Source organism: Vipera berus (genome assembly GCF_964194415.1).
Source record: "Vipera berus genome assembly, chromosome: 2".
NCBI lineage: Eukaryota > Metazoa > Chordata > Lepidosauria > Squamata > Viperidae > Vipera > Vipera berus.
Window position 1 is genome coordinate 18,929,025 of NC_138203.1, and position 18,478 is coordinate 18,947,502.

Genomic DNA, 18,478 nt, shown 5'->3' on the forward strand with positions numbered 1-18,478 from the left:
GCTTACTTAACTAGACTTTCATTGAAATAAGTGTCTTTCCCTCCCCCTCAAATATTACTGATATTTAATAACTGTAGGAGGGGGTCCATAACTAAACTTTGCCAGTTTCTTCGTAGATGAGACAGAAAAATCTCAAAATTAAATGAGAGAGAGAGAGAGAGAGAGAGAGAGAGAGAGAGAGAGAAATTAATAGATTTGCCCAACTCATAATTGTAAATCTTAGTTCCATCTCAACAGATGTTCAAGATGGGAACTTCAGCCAAGAGAAGTTGAATTAGGAGAACAAGCACTTTTCATAGTATTTAAGACTATATATATAGAACATAGTAATATCGTATGATCTTAGTTCACTCCTCCACAAGTACTTTTGGGGGGAGGTTTCCTGTTTCACTCCATACCTACTTGTCTGTATGTTTTTACTTCCCTTTGCCTGTAGTTACTTTATTGATGAGTGCACTCTAGAAGGATCTATATGCAAGCTGTTCTTTCTCAGACTTAGTTTCTCTTTTCCTCCTGCAAGGTAGAAAGAATGTGAACTTGAGAAGATGGCAAAGCCAAATCTGATTGTGTATACCTACTTTTTTATCTTCCTTCCTTCCATTTGTGCAGAGAGTGGCTCTGGGTCAGAAACATCTGTAGGGTATGGTAAGTCACGCCAACTTTTTCCTTCTAGCAAAAATTCCAAACAATGAAAGTGAAACTCTCCAAACTTGTAATGCAAAGAATCTTGATATTTATATTTGTTAGCATTATGTACTGTATTTTGAAAGACAAATATCCTGTCCTCTTGGTGTACTAATTAACTGCATACTTTTATTTTTTTAGTTTAGTTCATAATGAATGTGCATAGATACAACAAACTGCTGCACGGTTATCAGATATGGGCACCGGTGTTCTAAATCTCAACCAACATTTATTAGAAATAAAGCACAGAATTAGTTTTTCTTTCAGAGTATAAAGCTGGTGCTTGTTTTTCTGGATTTTGCCAACAAAAAGCAAGTTTAGATTTTATTATTGTTCTTTCCTAAATGAGCATTCTTAAAAAGGTTCAAGCCACCGGTTGAAGAATGCTGCTAAATAAGATCTGCAGCAAGAACCAGAATTTTTCTGTATTGTTGTACCCATATAATCTTATTAAAATACAGTAGTCAGGGACAATTGGTGGAGGAAGCAACAAGCACTTTGTCTTTAATTATGGAAGTGCATTTAATAGGGGTGTCTAAAGTTTTTTTTTCCTGGGCTCAGATGAGAAACTTATTTTAGAATATAGAAAACCATGTATCTTTCTGGGGAGACTCGCTGAACATTTACAACATTTATGTATAGCCTCATACATAACTAGATGAAATATGCAGACATGAAAAACCTTTCTGTGCAAAGAATTCTTGACAAATTTCAAGCAAGGTACTGTGTAAAGGATTTTATGAAAAGACAAGTTGCAATCTGGAGATTTATCCTCTCTTTTCTAAAAGGGTCTCCTATACAGGATATATCATAGCATATTGATATATATCCTATATATTCAGCAAACGTTACACAGTAATTAGACTGCCCAGTTTTTAAAGACAAAAGACAGCAATTAAACAGAATGCCCAGTTCTGAAGTTAAAAGCAATAAACTTAATTCATAAAACAGACAATGAAAAACTAAAAAACCCTCTTTCTCCTATTCCTCTTGCTTCCTCCTCCTCCTCAGCAGTTAAGAAAGTAATAAGAACAAAAATCAAGCTGAAGCTAGTTGTAAAATTGATCCTCAACTGTTTCTTGAAATCAGTAATAATAATAATAATAATAATAATAATAATAATAATAATAATAATAATAATAATAATAATAATAATAATAATAATAATAATAATAATAATAAAGTTGGAAGGGACCTTGGAGGTCATCTAGTCCAACCCCCTGCTAAGGCAGGAAACCCTATACCATTTCAGACAAATGGCTGTCCAGTCTCTTCTTAAAAACTTCCAGTGTTGGAGCATTCACCACTTCTGGAGGCAGGTTGTTCCACTGGTTAATTGTTCTGTCAGGAAGTTTCTCCTTAGTTCTAGGTTGCTTCTCTCCTTGGTTAGTTTCCATCCGTTGCTTCTTGTCCTGCCTTCGGGCGCTTTGGAGAATAGCTTGACTGCCTCTTCTTTGTGGCAGCCCCTGAGATATTGGAACACTGCTATCATGTCACCCCTCACCCTTCTCTTCATTAAACTATACATACCCAATTCCAGCAACCGTTCCCTATATGTTTTAGCCTCCAGTCCCCCAATCATCTTTGTTGCTCTTCTCTGTACTCTTTCTAGAGTCTCGACATCTTTTTTACATCGTGGTGACCAAAACTAGAAGCACTATTTCAGAGTGGCTCTCCTCATGTGGAGATATCTCCTTCTAATGGGGATATGGGAGGTCAAGTTCTAAGGCCTCTGTTGTGGGGTGAACTCTCAACTCAATTCTCTCTCCTCTCCTATTTAATATCCACATTAATGGGGGGGGGGCTCATCCACTGCCATGGGTCAGGTTTCATCAATTATGCTAATGATATACATTTGTACATTGATCCAGGCTGAATGAGTCTGCTAGGTTTTGGATAGGGAGGAATAAACTTGGGCCCAATCACAGCAAGTACAAGTGCTTTGGGTTTCATAGACCATCTGAGCCTAGATTAGAATATTCCACCTTTGGTTCTGGATGGTGTTATGTCCTCTCATTTGCAACTGTTAATTTGGGGTTTCTTTTGAACTCATGACTCCTGTTTAAATAGGATCTGGCAGCTATGACCAAGAGGAACTTATAACTTCCTTGTGCATAGTGATTCATTTTTTGGGTCACATCTCATACATGTTACTACGATGTATCTACTCTGATGCTACAGATGCTCCATAATGCAGCAGCCTGAGTAGTTATGCATGCTCTGTTTTGCCATATGATGCTAGGACAAAACTTGTTAAAATTGAACTGCCTGCCGATGGGTCTCCAGGTGTGATTTAAGGTGCTAGTTGTCATCTTTAAAGCCTTGTGTTGCTTCAGAACTCCAAGATCTCAGTAGCGTGGGACCACTAGAGTATGATCCCTATTCTAAGAGAATGTTACCATCAGGTGCCCTAAAAGTAGGCCTTCTTCCCTCATCCCCATCCTGAAAGAAAATCTTAAATATTCTTAAAATTACTTCAGCCCTAGCCCTTACAGTTTAGGAACTTTAGGAGGGGCCATTAGGACCTGGTTGTTCCAGAAAACCTTTGGTGATTATAAGCATTGTTATAATGGTTTGTTTTAACCCTTGTTATAATAGCTGGTTTTCTTAATGCACTGAACCTCAAATGTAACCAACACTTTTAAAATAGGTTTGTCATAGTGGTGGTGGTATAAACCATCTACCTGGTTTATATGTACAATTGTCTTGGGCAGAATGTGGATGCATTTCTCATGGAAAGTTTTGTGGCATAGGTTGCTCTGTGGGTTTATAAGCGCATAATATCCAAAAAGAAACCTAACATTATTGCTAGTAAGAGGCACTCTTGTTTAGATTTCCAATATCACTTGGAAAATGGAAAAAAGTCTATTTCTCCTATGAAATATAACTTCTCAGTCCACTCGGCCCACTATGACAGGGGTCCCCAACTCTGGCAACTTTAAGACCTGTGGACTTCAACTCCCAGAATTCCCCAGCCAGCCATGGCTGGCTGGGGAATTCTGGGAGTTGAAGTCCACAGGTCTTAAAGTTGCCAGAGTTGGGGACCCCTGCACTATGAACTTACCTTAGCATAAAGATCAGCAATGCCTGCTCTTTGATACATGTCTGATGTATCTTTTTATCCCAATCATCTGTGGCATAAACAATACATCAGACATGTATCAAAGAGAAGGCATTGCTGATCTTTATGCTAACGTAAGCTCATAGTGAACCGAATGGACTGAAAAGCTACCATTCACAGGAGAAATAGATTTTTTTCCCATTTTTCCAAGTGATATTGCGATTTCACAGAATTTTAAAATGAGAATCTGTTGGCATCACAAGTGCTCTTCAGAGAAGGATTAAAGTCACCCTGGATATGGATATGGATTGGGTCTTTATATATTTACTGTAAGAAAAAATTGCCGTTGTACTTTATTCCTTGTGGATTTCCAAAATTATTCTATTATATACAGCGTTATTATTATTATTATTATTATTATTATTATTATTATTATTATTATTATTATTATTATTATTATTATTAATATACCGCCCTTCTCCCGAAGGACTCAGGGCGGTGAACAGGGCAGATGTATAAAATACAAAAAATACAAAAGTTAAAAGGAATTAAACATAATGCCCGAAGTAAGTAAAAATAAATACAAATATTAAGAACAATAAAAAAAACCATGAGTGAAAAATTAATTGAACAAGGTTTGATGAAAATGCCCTTTCCACATTAAGAAGGGGAATTCCCACAAAATCTGCTTCATATAGAGTGTGCAAACTATTTCCTACAATATCCTTTACATTTTCATATTGCATGGTGGCCTCTGCAATCTACAGCTTGAAAAGTTGTACAATAGTGCTGTGCAAGCATTCTAGGGAATATACAGATAAAATAAGAAGAGCAATTACCATGAGTCATAAGAAAAGATGAGTTTCTCAAAAGTTTTCTTGCTAGTCTAAATTTTTTTGATCTAGATAAGAATGTGTTGATTGGTGCTTTCCTTTAAATACCTTATTAACCAGGGAGCAATTGCTTTCCTTTTTTACAAAAAAACATTTGTAGTCTTTTTTAGTAAGCCAAAAGGGAAGCTTACAGTTCCTTTTGCCAATAAAAAAGTGATAAAAATTAAAAACATCTGGTGCACTGAGAAAAGAAAACTTACTTGCTAGTGAATTTATTTATTTATTTATTTATTATTTAAACTTGTATACCGCCCTATTCCCGTAGGACTCAGGGCGGTTTACAGGGAAAAATTAAAAATACATAACATACAAAGTTAAAATCGATTAAAACAAGATTAAATTAAGTCCCTGAATTTAAACTAAAACCCCATTAATAAATAATTAAAACCCCTCAGTCTGGGCCAGACAGCTCAAAAAACCAAGTTTTCAAGTCCCTGCGAAATGAGCGAAGGTCAGGGGCAGTCCTAAGCTCCGTGGGAAGCTGGTTCCAAAGGGCCGGCGCGCCCACAGAGAACGCCCTTCCCCTGGGAATAACCCGCCGGCATTCCTTGACCGGCGGTACCCTAAGAAGGCCCTCCCTTCTCTTAATTAATTAACATAAAGTCAATTCAACAGTCAAAAGATAAGATAAGATAACCTTTATTGTCATTTTTTTTACTGTGGGCACAATGGCAGACATCAAAAATGAAATTTAGTTGCCCGCTCTCATAGTGGGACACATACATGACACACACCTAACCATACTATACACACATGTATAGACCTACATCCCTACATATACATAACAAATAAATATTAAATACTGTCAATCTTGAATATATAACAAGAAAAACAACAAAAAGAAGGAACAGTTGGTCTCTTGAAAGGGAATTTCAAATGCAATGTGCAACTGCAAAAAAACCCCCCTCTATTTTCTGTATCCCTTCAAGAGAGACCTATCTTTGGATTATCGTTTGGGGTTTTCTTTTTACTTCCTCATGTCAATCTCAGAGGAGGCATTCTTGGGGTCTGGGTGGTAAGTCACATAATGTCCTAAAGAAGATAAAGAGCATTTTGAATTGGGTTGTGAAGTGAAACATCTGTTGTGATGGGGAATTACACTTCCTTTAAAACTGGATGCAGTCCAAAACTACAGACTGCTTTCAGTTTCTGGAACCTTCTCACAGACATTCTTACCACAGTGTAATAATTAAACACTATAGAGCAGGGGTCTTCAAACGTGGCCCTTTTATGACTTGTGGACTTCAACTTCCAGAATTCCTCAGCCAGGTACACTGGTTGAGGAATTCTGGGAGTTGAAGTCCACAAGTCATAAAAGGGCCAAGTTTGAAGACCCCTGCTTTGAGGAAGAAATAGAAGGAAAGAATTCATTTTCATTTTAAGGAATGAAACAAAGTAGTCTACCTTGTTTGATAAGACTCCTTATCAAAATCTTTGAATCTGCCAGTCTGAAATTTGAGGAATTTATTTTGTGGTTCTTTCTCCTTAGGTACTTGTGTTGATTACGAGCAAGACAACAACTTTAAGTGTTTCACTCAAATGCTAGCACTCGAAAGCAATTTCTTAATTTGTGATGCTTCTGTGACAGAGGTGAACCTGAATGAGGCAAATGCCCGTTTCTCTGTGTAAGAACTTTTCTAATGCATTCAAACATCATTACTTGGGTGCTAGAAGATTGATACAATGAAAAAAAATGGCTACAGAATTTGGGGGATGTGACCTTGGGGGGTTCCTGGAGCTTCAGAAATTGGTTGGAGGATACTTATTTGGCCTGTGGGTTAGTGCTTAACTAATATTAACTTAACCTATCTTTTGAGTCTATTGAAATTTATAGATTACTTCTCAGAAAAATGTATTTAAATGCACAAAAGAAAATACATAGATTAAAAAAGACTTCATGGTGATCAAACAATGAATTCTAGAGCTCTAGAATTATAGGTTTAATGCCTTGAATGCATTTTTAAATGCAAAAGCACTTTTGAAATGCAAGCTGTCTCGACTATGATCAATTTATATGTGTTTGGGGGAAGCAGTGCACAGAACCAAATGTATTCTGGTTTGGATTTTGCAATGTATAAATAATTTTCTTGAATGTTTTTGGAATCTAGAGTTCATAAATTAATCTGTTGCCTGCATTCATAACTGAATGAAAAGCTAAATTTCATTTAGAGAAGATAAATTTGTAAACCTTTTTACATCCAACTTCATGGACCTCCTGAAATCAATCTACAGATTCCCAAGTGGCCTTAGCTTGCAGATGAAGAATTCCTATCTTGGACCAAAATCCTCAGATCATACTATATCTACAACCTTCTTAGCCTCATGATCTTGGTCATTTTGAGAAACAAAAGGGGTAGACTTTGAGATACTTTAGCAAAGGATGTTAACATTACTGAGAAAATACAGGAAAGTTTTACATAGCCAAATGGTGCTGATTATTAAGTTGGCCTTTACTTTTACCTTAATTATCTGATTAAGTGCACAATATTTCCTGGCTAACCAGGACTAAAGTTTTGGTAAAGGAAGATGGACTTTGCCATAAAAAATGGAGAAACATTAAAAATAAATCAGAAAAGGCTAGTAATGCCAATAAATCCAGCCCAACTATATGCTATATGTTCATTTGGGGAGTTGGCGTATGTGAACAACATAATTCAAAGCATTTCTCTTTTAAGTACAGATATATAACATAACCTCATTTGTAAAACACCTGACAATATTGAAAAGTAGAAAGTGAGGATTGATTCATCAGATATAATATTTGGTCACAAGACAATCGGGGCAATTAGAAGGCATTAGAAGAATCTTTTTCCCTCAAGAGAACTTAATGTTCAGCTAGTTTGGAATACAGTGAATCAGGAAAAGTGTAGGATAGCTATTGTATTTGGATAGTTTAAGACTGTGTATTGTTCTGTAAATATAAATTAACTCCACATCATATTTTGTACTTGTCTGCTGAACTATAAAAGTAAATTCCTACATGAGGTCCTCACATGGTCTCTCAGTTATATGACCAAAACAATCACAATGCTTCCTCTGCAGCTTGCAGAGGCTACAGTTTCCTAACCATGACACTCTATAGCAGTTTTCAAAGTACAGTAATGAATTCACTAGCTCTCTGAAGATCTATGTTATCCTGCAATTCTTTTATGTCTCCAGTTTTCCAAAATTTCATTGCTACACCATATTTTGTCACAGAAATGGGAATGAACCCCGGTCCTGCTTCATGAAAAATCCCCTTGTCAGCAATTGTTCTATATACATCAGCGATCTTATCGTTTCTTTGACAGTTTGCTTGACAATAACAGTGATCAATCCTTGCAAAAATTGCCAGGAACTGAAACCTGCTCATATCGGTAAGCAAATGTATAGTGTGGGGTCCATTTGTTTTCATTTTTGAACCTGTTCAAAACAGGTGTGTCAGGGAATGGGACAACTTGCCACAGATAACTTGCTGCAGCCAACTTGCCATGGCCAACTCATCACAGCCAACTAGCCACGGGACAGCTTGCCAAGGCCCTGGTGAGTTGTCCTTGGTGAATTGTCACAGACCTGGAGTTACATGAAATTTAGTTATATCAAGATAGAGTACAAAAACTCATGGCCAATTATGTTCTTCCATTTCCAAATTTGGAAGAAAAAGATGGGAATTCTCCTGCCAGGAATGTTATGGTGTTAATCCAAATCATGGAAAGGGATCTGTTTGCACAAATGGGAGATTGTACATAATTCAGAGCAACCACAATTGGGACCAGAATTTCCATTGCTAAGCAATGCAGTTGTTAAATTTCACCTAGATTAGGGTTTCCTGCCTGAACAGGGGATGGGTGGGGTTGGACTAGATGACCTCCAAGATCCCTTCAAGCTCTATTCTATTCATTTAACAACTACATTGCTTAGCAATGGAAATTCTGGTCCCAATTGTGGTTGTAAATCTAAAACTACCTGTACATAAATGTGGATGATTTATGTGAGCAGCGGTAGTTAATATTTTGACCTCTCCTCCTTTACTCAAATGTCATCACCTCTAGGCTCAGCATCCAACTAAAATGAACAATTATTAAAAGAAATTATTTCTATGGGTCATGCTTGAATGAGTCATGCTTGAATTTGCAACCTCTTTTGCCATGGTTGTTAAGCAAATCACTGCAATCGTTAGGTGACTCATGTGGTCTTTAAGCAAATCTGGCTTTCCGCATTGACTTTGCTAGTCAGAATCCCCCTGAAAAGGTAACAAATGACAATCACGGGAACCTGGGACAGTGCAACCACTGCAAATACCTGCCAGTTGCCTGAATTTTGATCACATGACTGTGAGGACACTGTGACAGTCATTAGTGTGTGGACCAGTCAGAAGTCACTTTTTTCACTGTTATGAATTCAAATAGTCACTAAACGAACTGTTTTTAATCAAGGACTACCGGTACTGCATGGACTCATTTGAATTTGGGTTCACAATTTGTTTAAACAGCAGAAATTTAAGAATTATGCAGGTGGCGTGTGATTTTGTATGTGTTTGTATTTGTGTTTTGTTTATCTTTCTCTTTACCTTGTCCTTTGCAGTTAAACCTGAAGCACCTTTTGGTCTAAATATCACCTACCAGGAAAAAGCAAATGAGTATCTTGTTCAGTACTCAACACCACATATAGAATACGCATTCCTTGAAGACAAATTAATACATCAGTTAGCCTACCGTCAAAAAAATGCTAGCTGGACTGTGAGTAAGAATGACTAGCTTTGCATTTTCTACTTGCTCTCAGTTGTATGCCTGCAAACAAGGGCTGTTTGGTGTATGATGTCATGCTTGTCATGTGACACTGTGTTAATTTATTTTTTACCCTGTACTTAATTTTATAAAGTTTAGAGTGAATAAAGTTTAGAGTGAATAAAAAGCCAATCGCTGTTTTTAACTTTTAATGTGGAGTGTATGCTAGACTTTTATTTTCAAAAGCCAGTGGAAATCAATATTTGAATGTTACCACTTGCTAATATAACTCTTCAAAGATACTATTCCTTGTTAACATTAGAAATTCCCCATGCAGCTAAATCCAACTTCATCCCTAGTAGATTGTGATGAAAGTAATTAATTGGCTGGGAACATGCAGAGCTTAACAAGAAACATTCTGTTTTCTGATCAAATGTTTTCCCCTCAAAAATGTTTCTGTTAGTCTCTAGTGCAAACCAAGCTTGATTACAACAAAGCAGATTTGTAATTCAGTTTACCAACATTGTTAAGGCATTTGATTTGACCCAGACTTTCTGATTTAGCATCTGCTTACCTTAAATTCTGCCTCTAGCAGGATATGGTCTTAGAGTAATACAATACAGATCCAAACTATTTCCTCTAATAGGTTCCCTTCTGCTTTTAATCCAAAAGTTTGCAAATTATGACTATGTGAATATCTTGTATAATCCAGCCCCAGATGTGTATTACAGACGTTTGTACAGGTAGACCTCTACTTATGATCACAATCGAGCCCAAATTTTCTGTTGTTAAGTGAGACATTTGTTAAGTGAGTTTTGCCTCATTTTATGACTTTTATTGCTATGATTGTTAAATGAATCACTACAGTTGTTAAGTTAGTAATAAGGTTGTTAAGTGAATTTGGCTTCCCCGTTGACTCTGTTGGTTAGAAGGTTGAAAAAAGGGATCATATGACCCTGGGACACTGCAACTGTCATAAATATAGGTAAAGCCACACCTGGAATACTGCATCCAGTTTTGGTCACCACGATGTAAAAAAGATGTTGAGACTCTAGAAAGAGTGCAGAGAAGAGCAACAAAGATGATTAGGGGACTGGAGGCTAAAACATATAAGGAACAGTTGCTGGAATTGGGTATGTTTAATAGTTTAATGAAGAGAAGGACTAGGGGGTGACATGATAGCAGTGTTCCAATATTTCAGGGGCTGCCACAAAGAAGAGGGAGTCAAGCTATTCTCCAAAGTGCCTGAAGGCAGGACAAGAAGCAATGGATGGAAACTAGTCAAAGAGAAAAGCAACCTAGAACTTTTCTGACAGTGAAAACAATTAATCAGTGGAACCACTTGTCTCCAGAAGCTGTGAATGCTCCAACACTGGAGGTTTTTAAGAAGAGACTGGACAACCATTTGTCTGAAATGGTATAGGGTTTCCTGCCTGAACAGGGTGTCGGACTAGAAGACCTCCAAGGTCCCTTCCAACTCTTCTACTGTATTCTATTCTACTCTACTCTACTCTACTACTCTACTCTACTCTACTCTACTCTACTCTACTCTACTCTACTCTACTCTATTCTATTCTATTCTATTCTATTCTATTCTATTCTATTCTATTCTATTCTATTCTATTCTATTCTATTCTATTCTATTCTATTCTATTCTATTCTATTCTATTCTATTCTGAACCAGAACTGAATTTTGATTATGTGCCCATGGGGATGCTGCAACAGTTGTAAGAGTGAAAACAGTCATGTCACTTTTTCCAGTGCCACACTAACTTTTGAACGGTCACTAAAACAAACTGTTGTAAGTAGAGGACTATCTGTAATTCTCACATAATGCAATTCAGAGGCATGGGATATACCTTTGTATATGTCTGTACAATTTATTAAACTTCTATTTCCTGTTTATAATGCTACAACAGAGGAAGCTACTTTTGTCACATCAGACTTATCCACAAACTCAGTACAAATAGTGCTTGACTTATGACCAATCACTTAGCATCCATTTAAAGTTATGATACACCATCCCAAAGGTACTTGTGACATCTGCAACATCTGTAACTCGTCCGCTGTCATGTGATCGCATTTTGGGTGCTGGGGAACCAGCTCACTTTTACAGTCATTTGCAGCAATCCGTGGTCAAGTGACTATGATTTTCATCATTTTTGCTGGTTTCAAGCATTTATTTCTGCTTTCTAACAAAAACCGCCCATTGGATAAAATGGATTCATTTAATGACTGCTGCATTCACTTAACATCCAATGCAAAATATGTTGCAAAATTGGGGGGCTTAATGACTTCAATGACCATAATTGAGCCCCTAATTCTGGGCTCAATTTCAATTGTAACTCAAGGATTACATTATTAGCTCTCCCACTGTCTAGTCAGAGCTGAAGAAGCTTCTTGGATGAGAAGCGAAACATCTTCAAAATAAACACAAGAAAGTCCAGTTGCCTCCTGAAAAAAAGCACCTTTGGGACAACCATACCTGGATGACTGAGAATCTCCATAGACCAAGGGTCTTCAAACTTGGCCCTTTTATGACTTGTGGACTTCAACTCCCAGAATTCCTCAGCCAAGTACGCTGGCTGAGGAATTCTGGGAGTTGAAGTCCACAAGTCATAAAAGGGCCAAGTTTGAAGACCCCTGCCATAGACTATTAGCTCTCTGAGTCACTGAGAATAAGTGGGCGGCCATATAATTTTAAACAAACAAACAAACAAACAGACTTTTATTGGCTCTTTAGAGACTGTTAGCTCTCTGAGTCACTAAAAATGAGTGGACGGCCATATAAACTCGTGTGTGTGTGTGTGTGTGTGTGTGTGTATACATATACATACATATATATACATACATACATACATACATACATACATACATACATATACATTCCTTGCTTCTCAGCTAACAGAGAGAGAGAGAGAGAGAGAGAGAGCCTGTAGCCTAGGGGTTAAAACAACTGCTTAAGATGCAGTCGGCCCAGGTTCGAATCTCAGAAGGGTATGGCTGACTGATGAGAACAAATAAGTTTGAAATGATTGTATCGGTCTCCCTTTATTCTTTGTTAGCAAGCCAAAAAATTTACACAAATATGAACTGCCATTGCTGTGGCTACTGCCTGTGAATGGCCTTGGGCTAGGCTGAAACAGGTGTGTATGAAACATCTTTTAAATGGAGACATGGGTCTGTAAGGGCTGCAACATTTTGCTGGAAAATAGACTATGAACAATGGATTAAAGAAGTCACTTCCAAGCTTCTTCATTTGTGCAAATGAATACAGCCAAACATTCTGATTGTGCACCAATCAGATCATTTTCCGTGAACAATTTGGCATATTTTCTTGATACAAAATAATCTGCTGTGTTTCGGATGCCAATATAGGATGTTGTCATATTCTTGTCAGAATTTGAAGAACACTTTGAGGTAAAAAGGTTTTCACTATGTAGAAATAAATGAACATACTTACGTGGATCTTCAGATATTTTTGTTTAACTTTAATTCTCAAATTTATTCCTGTTTTAGACCAAAGAATCTAATTTTCTTATATTAAAACTTCTGGGGAAAGAATTTGAGCCAGAAGTAACGTATGAGATGAAGGTTCGGTCAAAACCCAACGGACATTATTACAAAGGCCCCTGGAGTGAATGGAGCTCATCTCAATATTTCAAAAGATCCCGAAATATCAGTACCTCAGACAAAACATCAAGTGGAATAAGTAAGTCCAGATTTTTATTTTATTTTTATTGGAAATCAAGAATATTGGAAATGTTTAAAACCAGGTGTAGTAGTAAACCTGTTGAATCTTGACAAGGAAGCTCCACCTCAGGTTCCTGTTTGTTCATTCAACTCACTGGGTGACTTTGGACCTTGTTTTCACAGGATAGCTCTTAAGAAGAGCAAGGCGTGCTTGCTCCGGAGGCTTGTTTTGGCTAGGAAGGGGCTTGAGAAATGGATTTTTCCTGCGAAAACTTAGCCAAAGAATGAGGCGTACGTGCCCACAGAGAGGGCTCTGAGTGCCCCCTCTAGCATGGGTGACATACGTTCGCTACCACTGGCATAAGTGGTCCTCACCAGGAATTTGTCCAGGCATTCTCTGAGAATCAGATGCAATTGAATGGAAGAAAAACAATGCAGGTAGTCCTCGACTCATAACTGTTCACTTAGTGACTGTTCAAAATTACAACGGCACTGAAAAAAGTGACCTATGGCCATTGTTCACACTTATGACCGTTGCAGCATCCCCATGGTCATGTGATTTACATTTGGATGCTTAAAAACTGACTCACCTTTATGATAGTTGTAGAGTCTCAGGATCATACGATCCCCTTTTGCAACCTTCTGACAAGCAACGTCAATGGGAAAACCAAATTCACTTAACAATTGTGTTACTAGCTTAACAGCTGCAGTGATTCACTTAACAAACATGGCAAGAAAAGTCATAAAATGGGGCAAAACTCACAAATTTCTGACTTAGCAATATAAATTTTGGTCGTAAGTTGAAGATTACTTGTACTTGGATTAGGGTCAAAAACTTTATACATCAACAAAGTTCTCTGAATATAACATGCCATTGCTATAACTACTACCAATACCAGTTAATAATTGACAGTAGTAGCTGCTATACCATGACCAAACTCCAGGCCCTATCAGATATGATGTTAAATTATTAATATTCCTTTCATCAGGTACTTTTCAAACATGCAAACAGCTGTGGGAAAGAATTTTTGGCAGGAAAACTGCCATGCCTTATTTCCAGATTTCTCTGCCCTATAGCTGTTTTTTTTAAAAGAATAGTGCCTGGAAGAATGTGTACTGTAACGGAGTAACTGTACTAGGCCGACAGTTTAGGATCTTTGTTTCAGTACTCTAGAGAAGCCGGTGAGGTTGGTCAGAAGCAGGACACTTAGTTCTAGGTGAATTGGAAGAAAAGCAAACAAGAATCAGGGGGCAGAGGTATCACCCACAGAACCATAAGAACTTCATGAGCCCAAGAGGTCCAAGAATCCCTCTTAATCAGAATGATTTTGAGCTTGGACATCATCAGCTTCTGCTGCCGGAACTTTGGTGGAGGCAAAGTCACCAACTCAATTCATTCCATTGCTGAATTACTCAGACAAGAATTTTCAAACAGAGTTTAATTAAAATTTACTTTCTGGTTGTTTACTCCCATTAAACCTTGTCTTCTCTTCTATAATACTGAAGGACAAAACTTTGTTCCTCTCTTATATAATGTCTTTTAAGAATTTAGAAGACTGAAAGAGTTATCTCTGCAGTTTTTTTTCCTTTCTAAAGAATATAGTTCCAACCTTTTTTTGTAGGATTTGTTTGATTATGAGTGGGAAATGGTCAGATGGTGGACAAACATACGGCTTTGCATTGTTAAGATGAGACCTAGAGTCATAGAGCCTTGGTGGAGCAGTGGGCTAATGCCTCCTTAAGTAACACCAGCTGCCTGCAATTAGTGCAGGTTCGCATCCCACCAGGCTCAAGGTTGACTCAGCCTTCCATCCTTCCGAGGTAGGTAAAATGAGGACCCAGATTGTTGGGGGCAATTAAGCTGACTTTGTAATAATGCCGCTTGGGGTGTGTGTGAAAGCCCTAATAAGCAGGCATATACATAGAATGAAGGCTACTGCTAAGCTTGTAAGCCGCCCTGAGTCTTTGGAGAAGGGCGGGATATAAATGGAATTAAAATAAAAATAAAAATAAATAATTGGTGTGGTAAGCATCTGGTGTGACCATATATCATAAGCTAGATGGTCAGAAGCTAGGCTAACGGTACAGAATAGAAGATACCCAGTTGAGGCAGGAAATATACCCAGTTGAGGCAGGAAGATACTCAGTTGAGGCAGGAAATAATTTCGGGAGGTTAGTTAATGGGTGTCTCATATAATGTAATGTCATGCTTTGATTCCCAATGAAGAATCTATTACTGTATCTATTTTTAAAACTAAGATTTGTTTCCTCAGACAAAGTTGTCTTCATAACAGTGTCCATTGCAAGCTTCTTTGTACTTTTGGTTGTAATTCTTCTGGTCCCAACATTCTGGAAAAACAGGTAATTTTTTTTTAAACAAATCACAATTCTATTTCATATAAGACTCATTTACAAAGGTTGTTGAAAGATTGTTCCTAAAAAAACTCCACTTTTATTGTCTTCAGGATCAAAGCAATTGTTTGGCCCACCATCCCTGACCATCAAAAAACTCTGGATAAATTCTGCAACAAACTAAGAAAGGTTAGTACTTTTACTTCAGGAAAAAGTAGACTTGCAGGCCTTCAACATAAAATGAAATACAGGTGATGGGGCTACCTGTACATTTTTTTTAATGAATTCATGTCTTTACAACTTTGGAAATGTATTGAACTAATTCCCTGATAAATATCTTCTCATCCGTGTAGAACTCAGACACCACTTTCTTTAATCCTGAGAGCTTGGGATATGCTCACATCCATAAGGTGGACAGCATTCAGGCTAAATCAGAAGTTGCCCACCTTCACCCACCGTCATATAACCTGGAGGCAGAAGTTGAGAATTTGGTGGAACAAAAAGGCAACTTGAACCATATTCATCATGAATGGTTGAAGCTGCCTCTGGCATATGAAGGAATGTTGTCAACGGAGATGAAGAACAAGCTGTACAGTGGAAGTGAGAACACCTCTGCTGATGGTTCAGTCCTCAGCATCAATCTATACAATGAGGGTAGAATCATTGACCAACATGGCTGGAACAACAATGATCTGTGTAAATATTCCAGTGTCTCAATGGATCACATTTTCCCTGAATTAAAGACAGGGTCTTGTGACCACACTTATTCCAATGGGAAGATCAGGGTATTAAATAAAGAAGAAACCTATGTCACAATGGCAAGTTTTTTTGAAAATAAGGGGAAATTATGAAATTAATACATACAAGCATACCGTTACCAAGAGGCATTTCTAGGTGTTACATAGGGCTGTAACATCTGTTACATTACTTTTCCTTCTTCCAATGCTGAATTTCAGCATCGATTTGCCGATTTTTTAAAAAATTGTATAAAGTTTTCCTTGAAAATGAAATCCTCTTGCAGTCAAAAAAGCAGTTTTCTTCCTACTTGGCTTTCCACTGCAGCTGTATTTATCCCCTCACTCAAAATTGCTTCAGAGTATTTAAGGACCAACCAGAAGTGTTTGGAAGTCAACAGCTTCTACTCCTGCACCTTTGGGAATTTTCTAAGTTTAATGCTTTTTTAGAGAGGCTTCCATGACATCGAGAAAGTAAAAAGTCTGGTTTAAAACCAAAATATGTTCATTGAAACATACAGGTGGTTATTGTTTATCAACTGCCTCATTTAATGACTATTTACAGTTATGACAGGGATGAAACTGTAACTTTATAACCAGTCCTCACACTTATGACTTTTACAGGTCTGTAAAGAAAGAAAAGCGGAAGTAAGAACAAAATCACAGTCACAGGTTTATTTAGCTACCTCTTCGCTTAATGACTGAGTTGCCAGTCCAAATGTGGTTGCTAAATGAGGACTACCTGCATATTATTATGGAAATTTTGTATAAATTTGTATACATTTATCTCTATCACATGAACTCCAGAGAAATGCTAAATATGACGTATCCTATTTTTAGCATTAGGGACGCGGTGGCTCAGTGGGTTAGGACAGTGAGCTTGTCGATCAGAAGATTGGCAGTTTGGCGGGTCGAATCCCGAGTGCCGCGTAACAGAGTGAGCACCTGTTACTCGTCCCAGCTTCTGCCAACCTAGCAGTTCGAAAGCATGTAAAAATGCAAGTAGAAAAATAGGGACCACTACGGTGGGAAGGTAACAGCGTTCCGTGCGCCTTTGGCGTCTAGTCATGCCGGCCACATGACCACGGAGACGTCCTCGGACAAGCGCTGGCTCTTCGGCTTTGTAACGGAGATGAGCACCGGCCCCTAGAGTCGGAAACGACTAGCACGCATGTGCAGGGGAACCTTTACCTTTACCTTATTTTTAGCATTATTTTGTGAACCCTAAGGTGCTTTTTCGAAAGGCAACTAGACTTTGTTTTTGCTTGAAGATGTGTCATTTCTCATCTAAGAAGCTTCTTCAGAACAGAACTGAAGAAGCTTCTTGGATGAGAAGTGAGACATCTTCAAGCAAAAATAAGAAAGTCCAGTTGCCTTTTGAAAAAACACCTTTGGGACAATCATGGCCTGGATGACTGAAAATCTCCACGGACAGTATTTTGTGAAGTCAGTTAAGATTCAGAATAAAATCCCTAAGGATTAATTTTCTATCTGCTGCAATATTTATTTGGGTCCAAGAGCCCAGGTGTGAATGACTGGATAGGAATTATGATGGTGCAGATATTGGAGAATTTACACATCTTCCTTATTATGATTCAGTAGTAGCCTGCAATGCTGGAGCACTTGATCTTGTGGTTCTAACATGTGATGGTTTAATGAAAAATAAATCCTGCTGAATTGAAGCAAAGTCCAGCAATTTAGCATCTTGTTTTCCAGGATAACTAACAAGAAGCTCTTAACATTCAGAAAAAGGGCAGTAGTGTAGCCCATCCTCTTTGCTGCTCCCCAATATTTTCCAAGACGTTCTGTGTTGTTATTAAGATTGGTAGATTTCTCCTGTCTTAATTTGAGAACTTTCCTTCTAGGGCAACTTCACGTCTTGGTCCACACAGTGCCTTGTGGATATGAGTAATATAAACTATATGTTATGTGAAGTAGTACTTTATTTTACCTGTAATAATAATTTCATAAAAATTACTCCACCAGTATTGTCTACAGTATATTTCTAGCTATAGTGATCAGTGCATTGGGTATTGCTGTAATATCAGTTAAAACTTGAATTCCACTATAAATCACTGCTGCTTTTGATTTAGCTTTCTCCAAGACATATTCAAGGGATGCTAAAACAATTTAAAAATTATTGTTATCATTATGTGTTCTATATTCTGTCAATAGATGTGTAATCTTGCCATTCATTTATTACATTATTCGCTGCTATGTTTCATTTTTATAAGGTTTCATATGGTTAATTTTTATTTTGATGGAATTATAGTTATGATGTCTGTATAAATAAAATAAATGTCTTCGAATTGGATGCTGAAGTGGCAATTAAATAAAGTCATTAAGAAACAGTCA

General features: G+C 37.6%; 1 protein-coding gene across 1 annotated transcript; it reads left to right on the top strand.

Annotated features, from left to right (window-relative positions):
* The first annotated feature begins 500 nt into the window (after positions 1–500).
* On the top strand, positions 501–18,478 carry IL7R (interleukin 7 receptor). Its single transcript, XM_081316428.1, has 8 exons — positions 501–645; positions 6,128–6,263; positions 7,837–7,994; positions 9,202–9,356; positions 12,864–13,056; positions 15,311–15,398; positions 15,503–15,578; positions 15,743–18,478. Exons 1-8 carry the CDS (start codon positions 546–548, stop codon positions 16,238–16,240), a joined length of 1,404 nt encoding a protein of 467 aa, XP_081172554.1. The 5' UTR covers positions 501–545; the 3' UTR covers positions 16,241–18,478.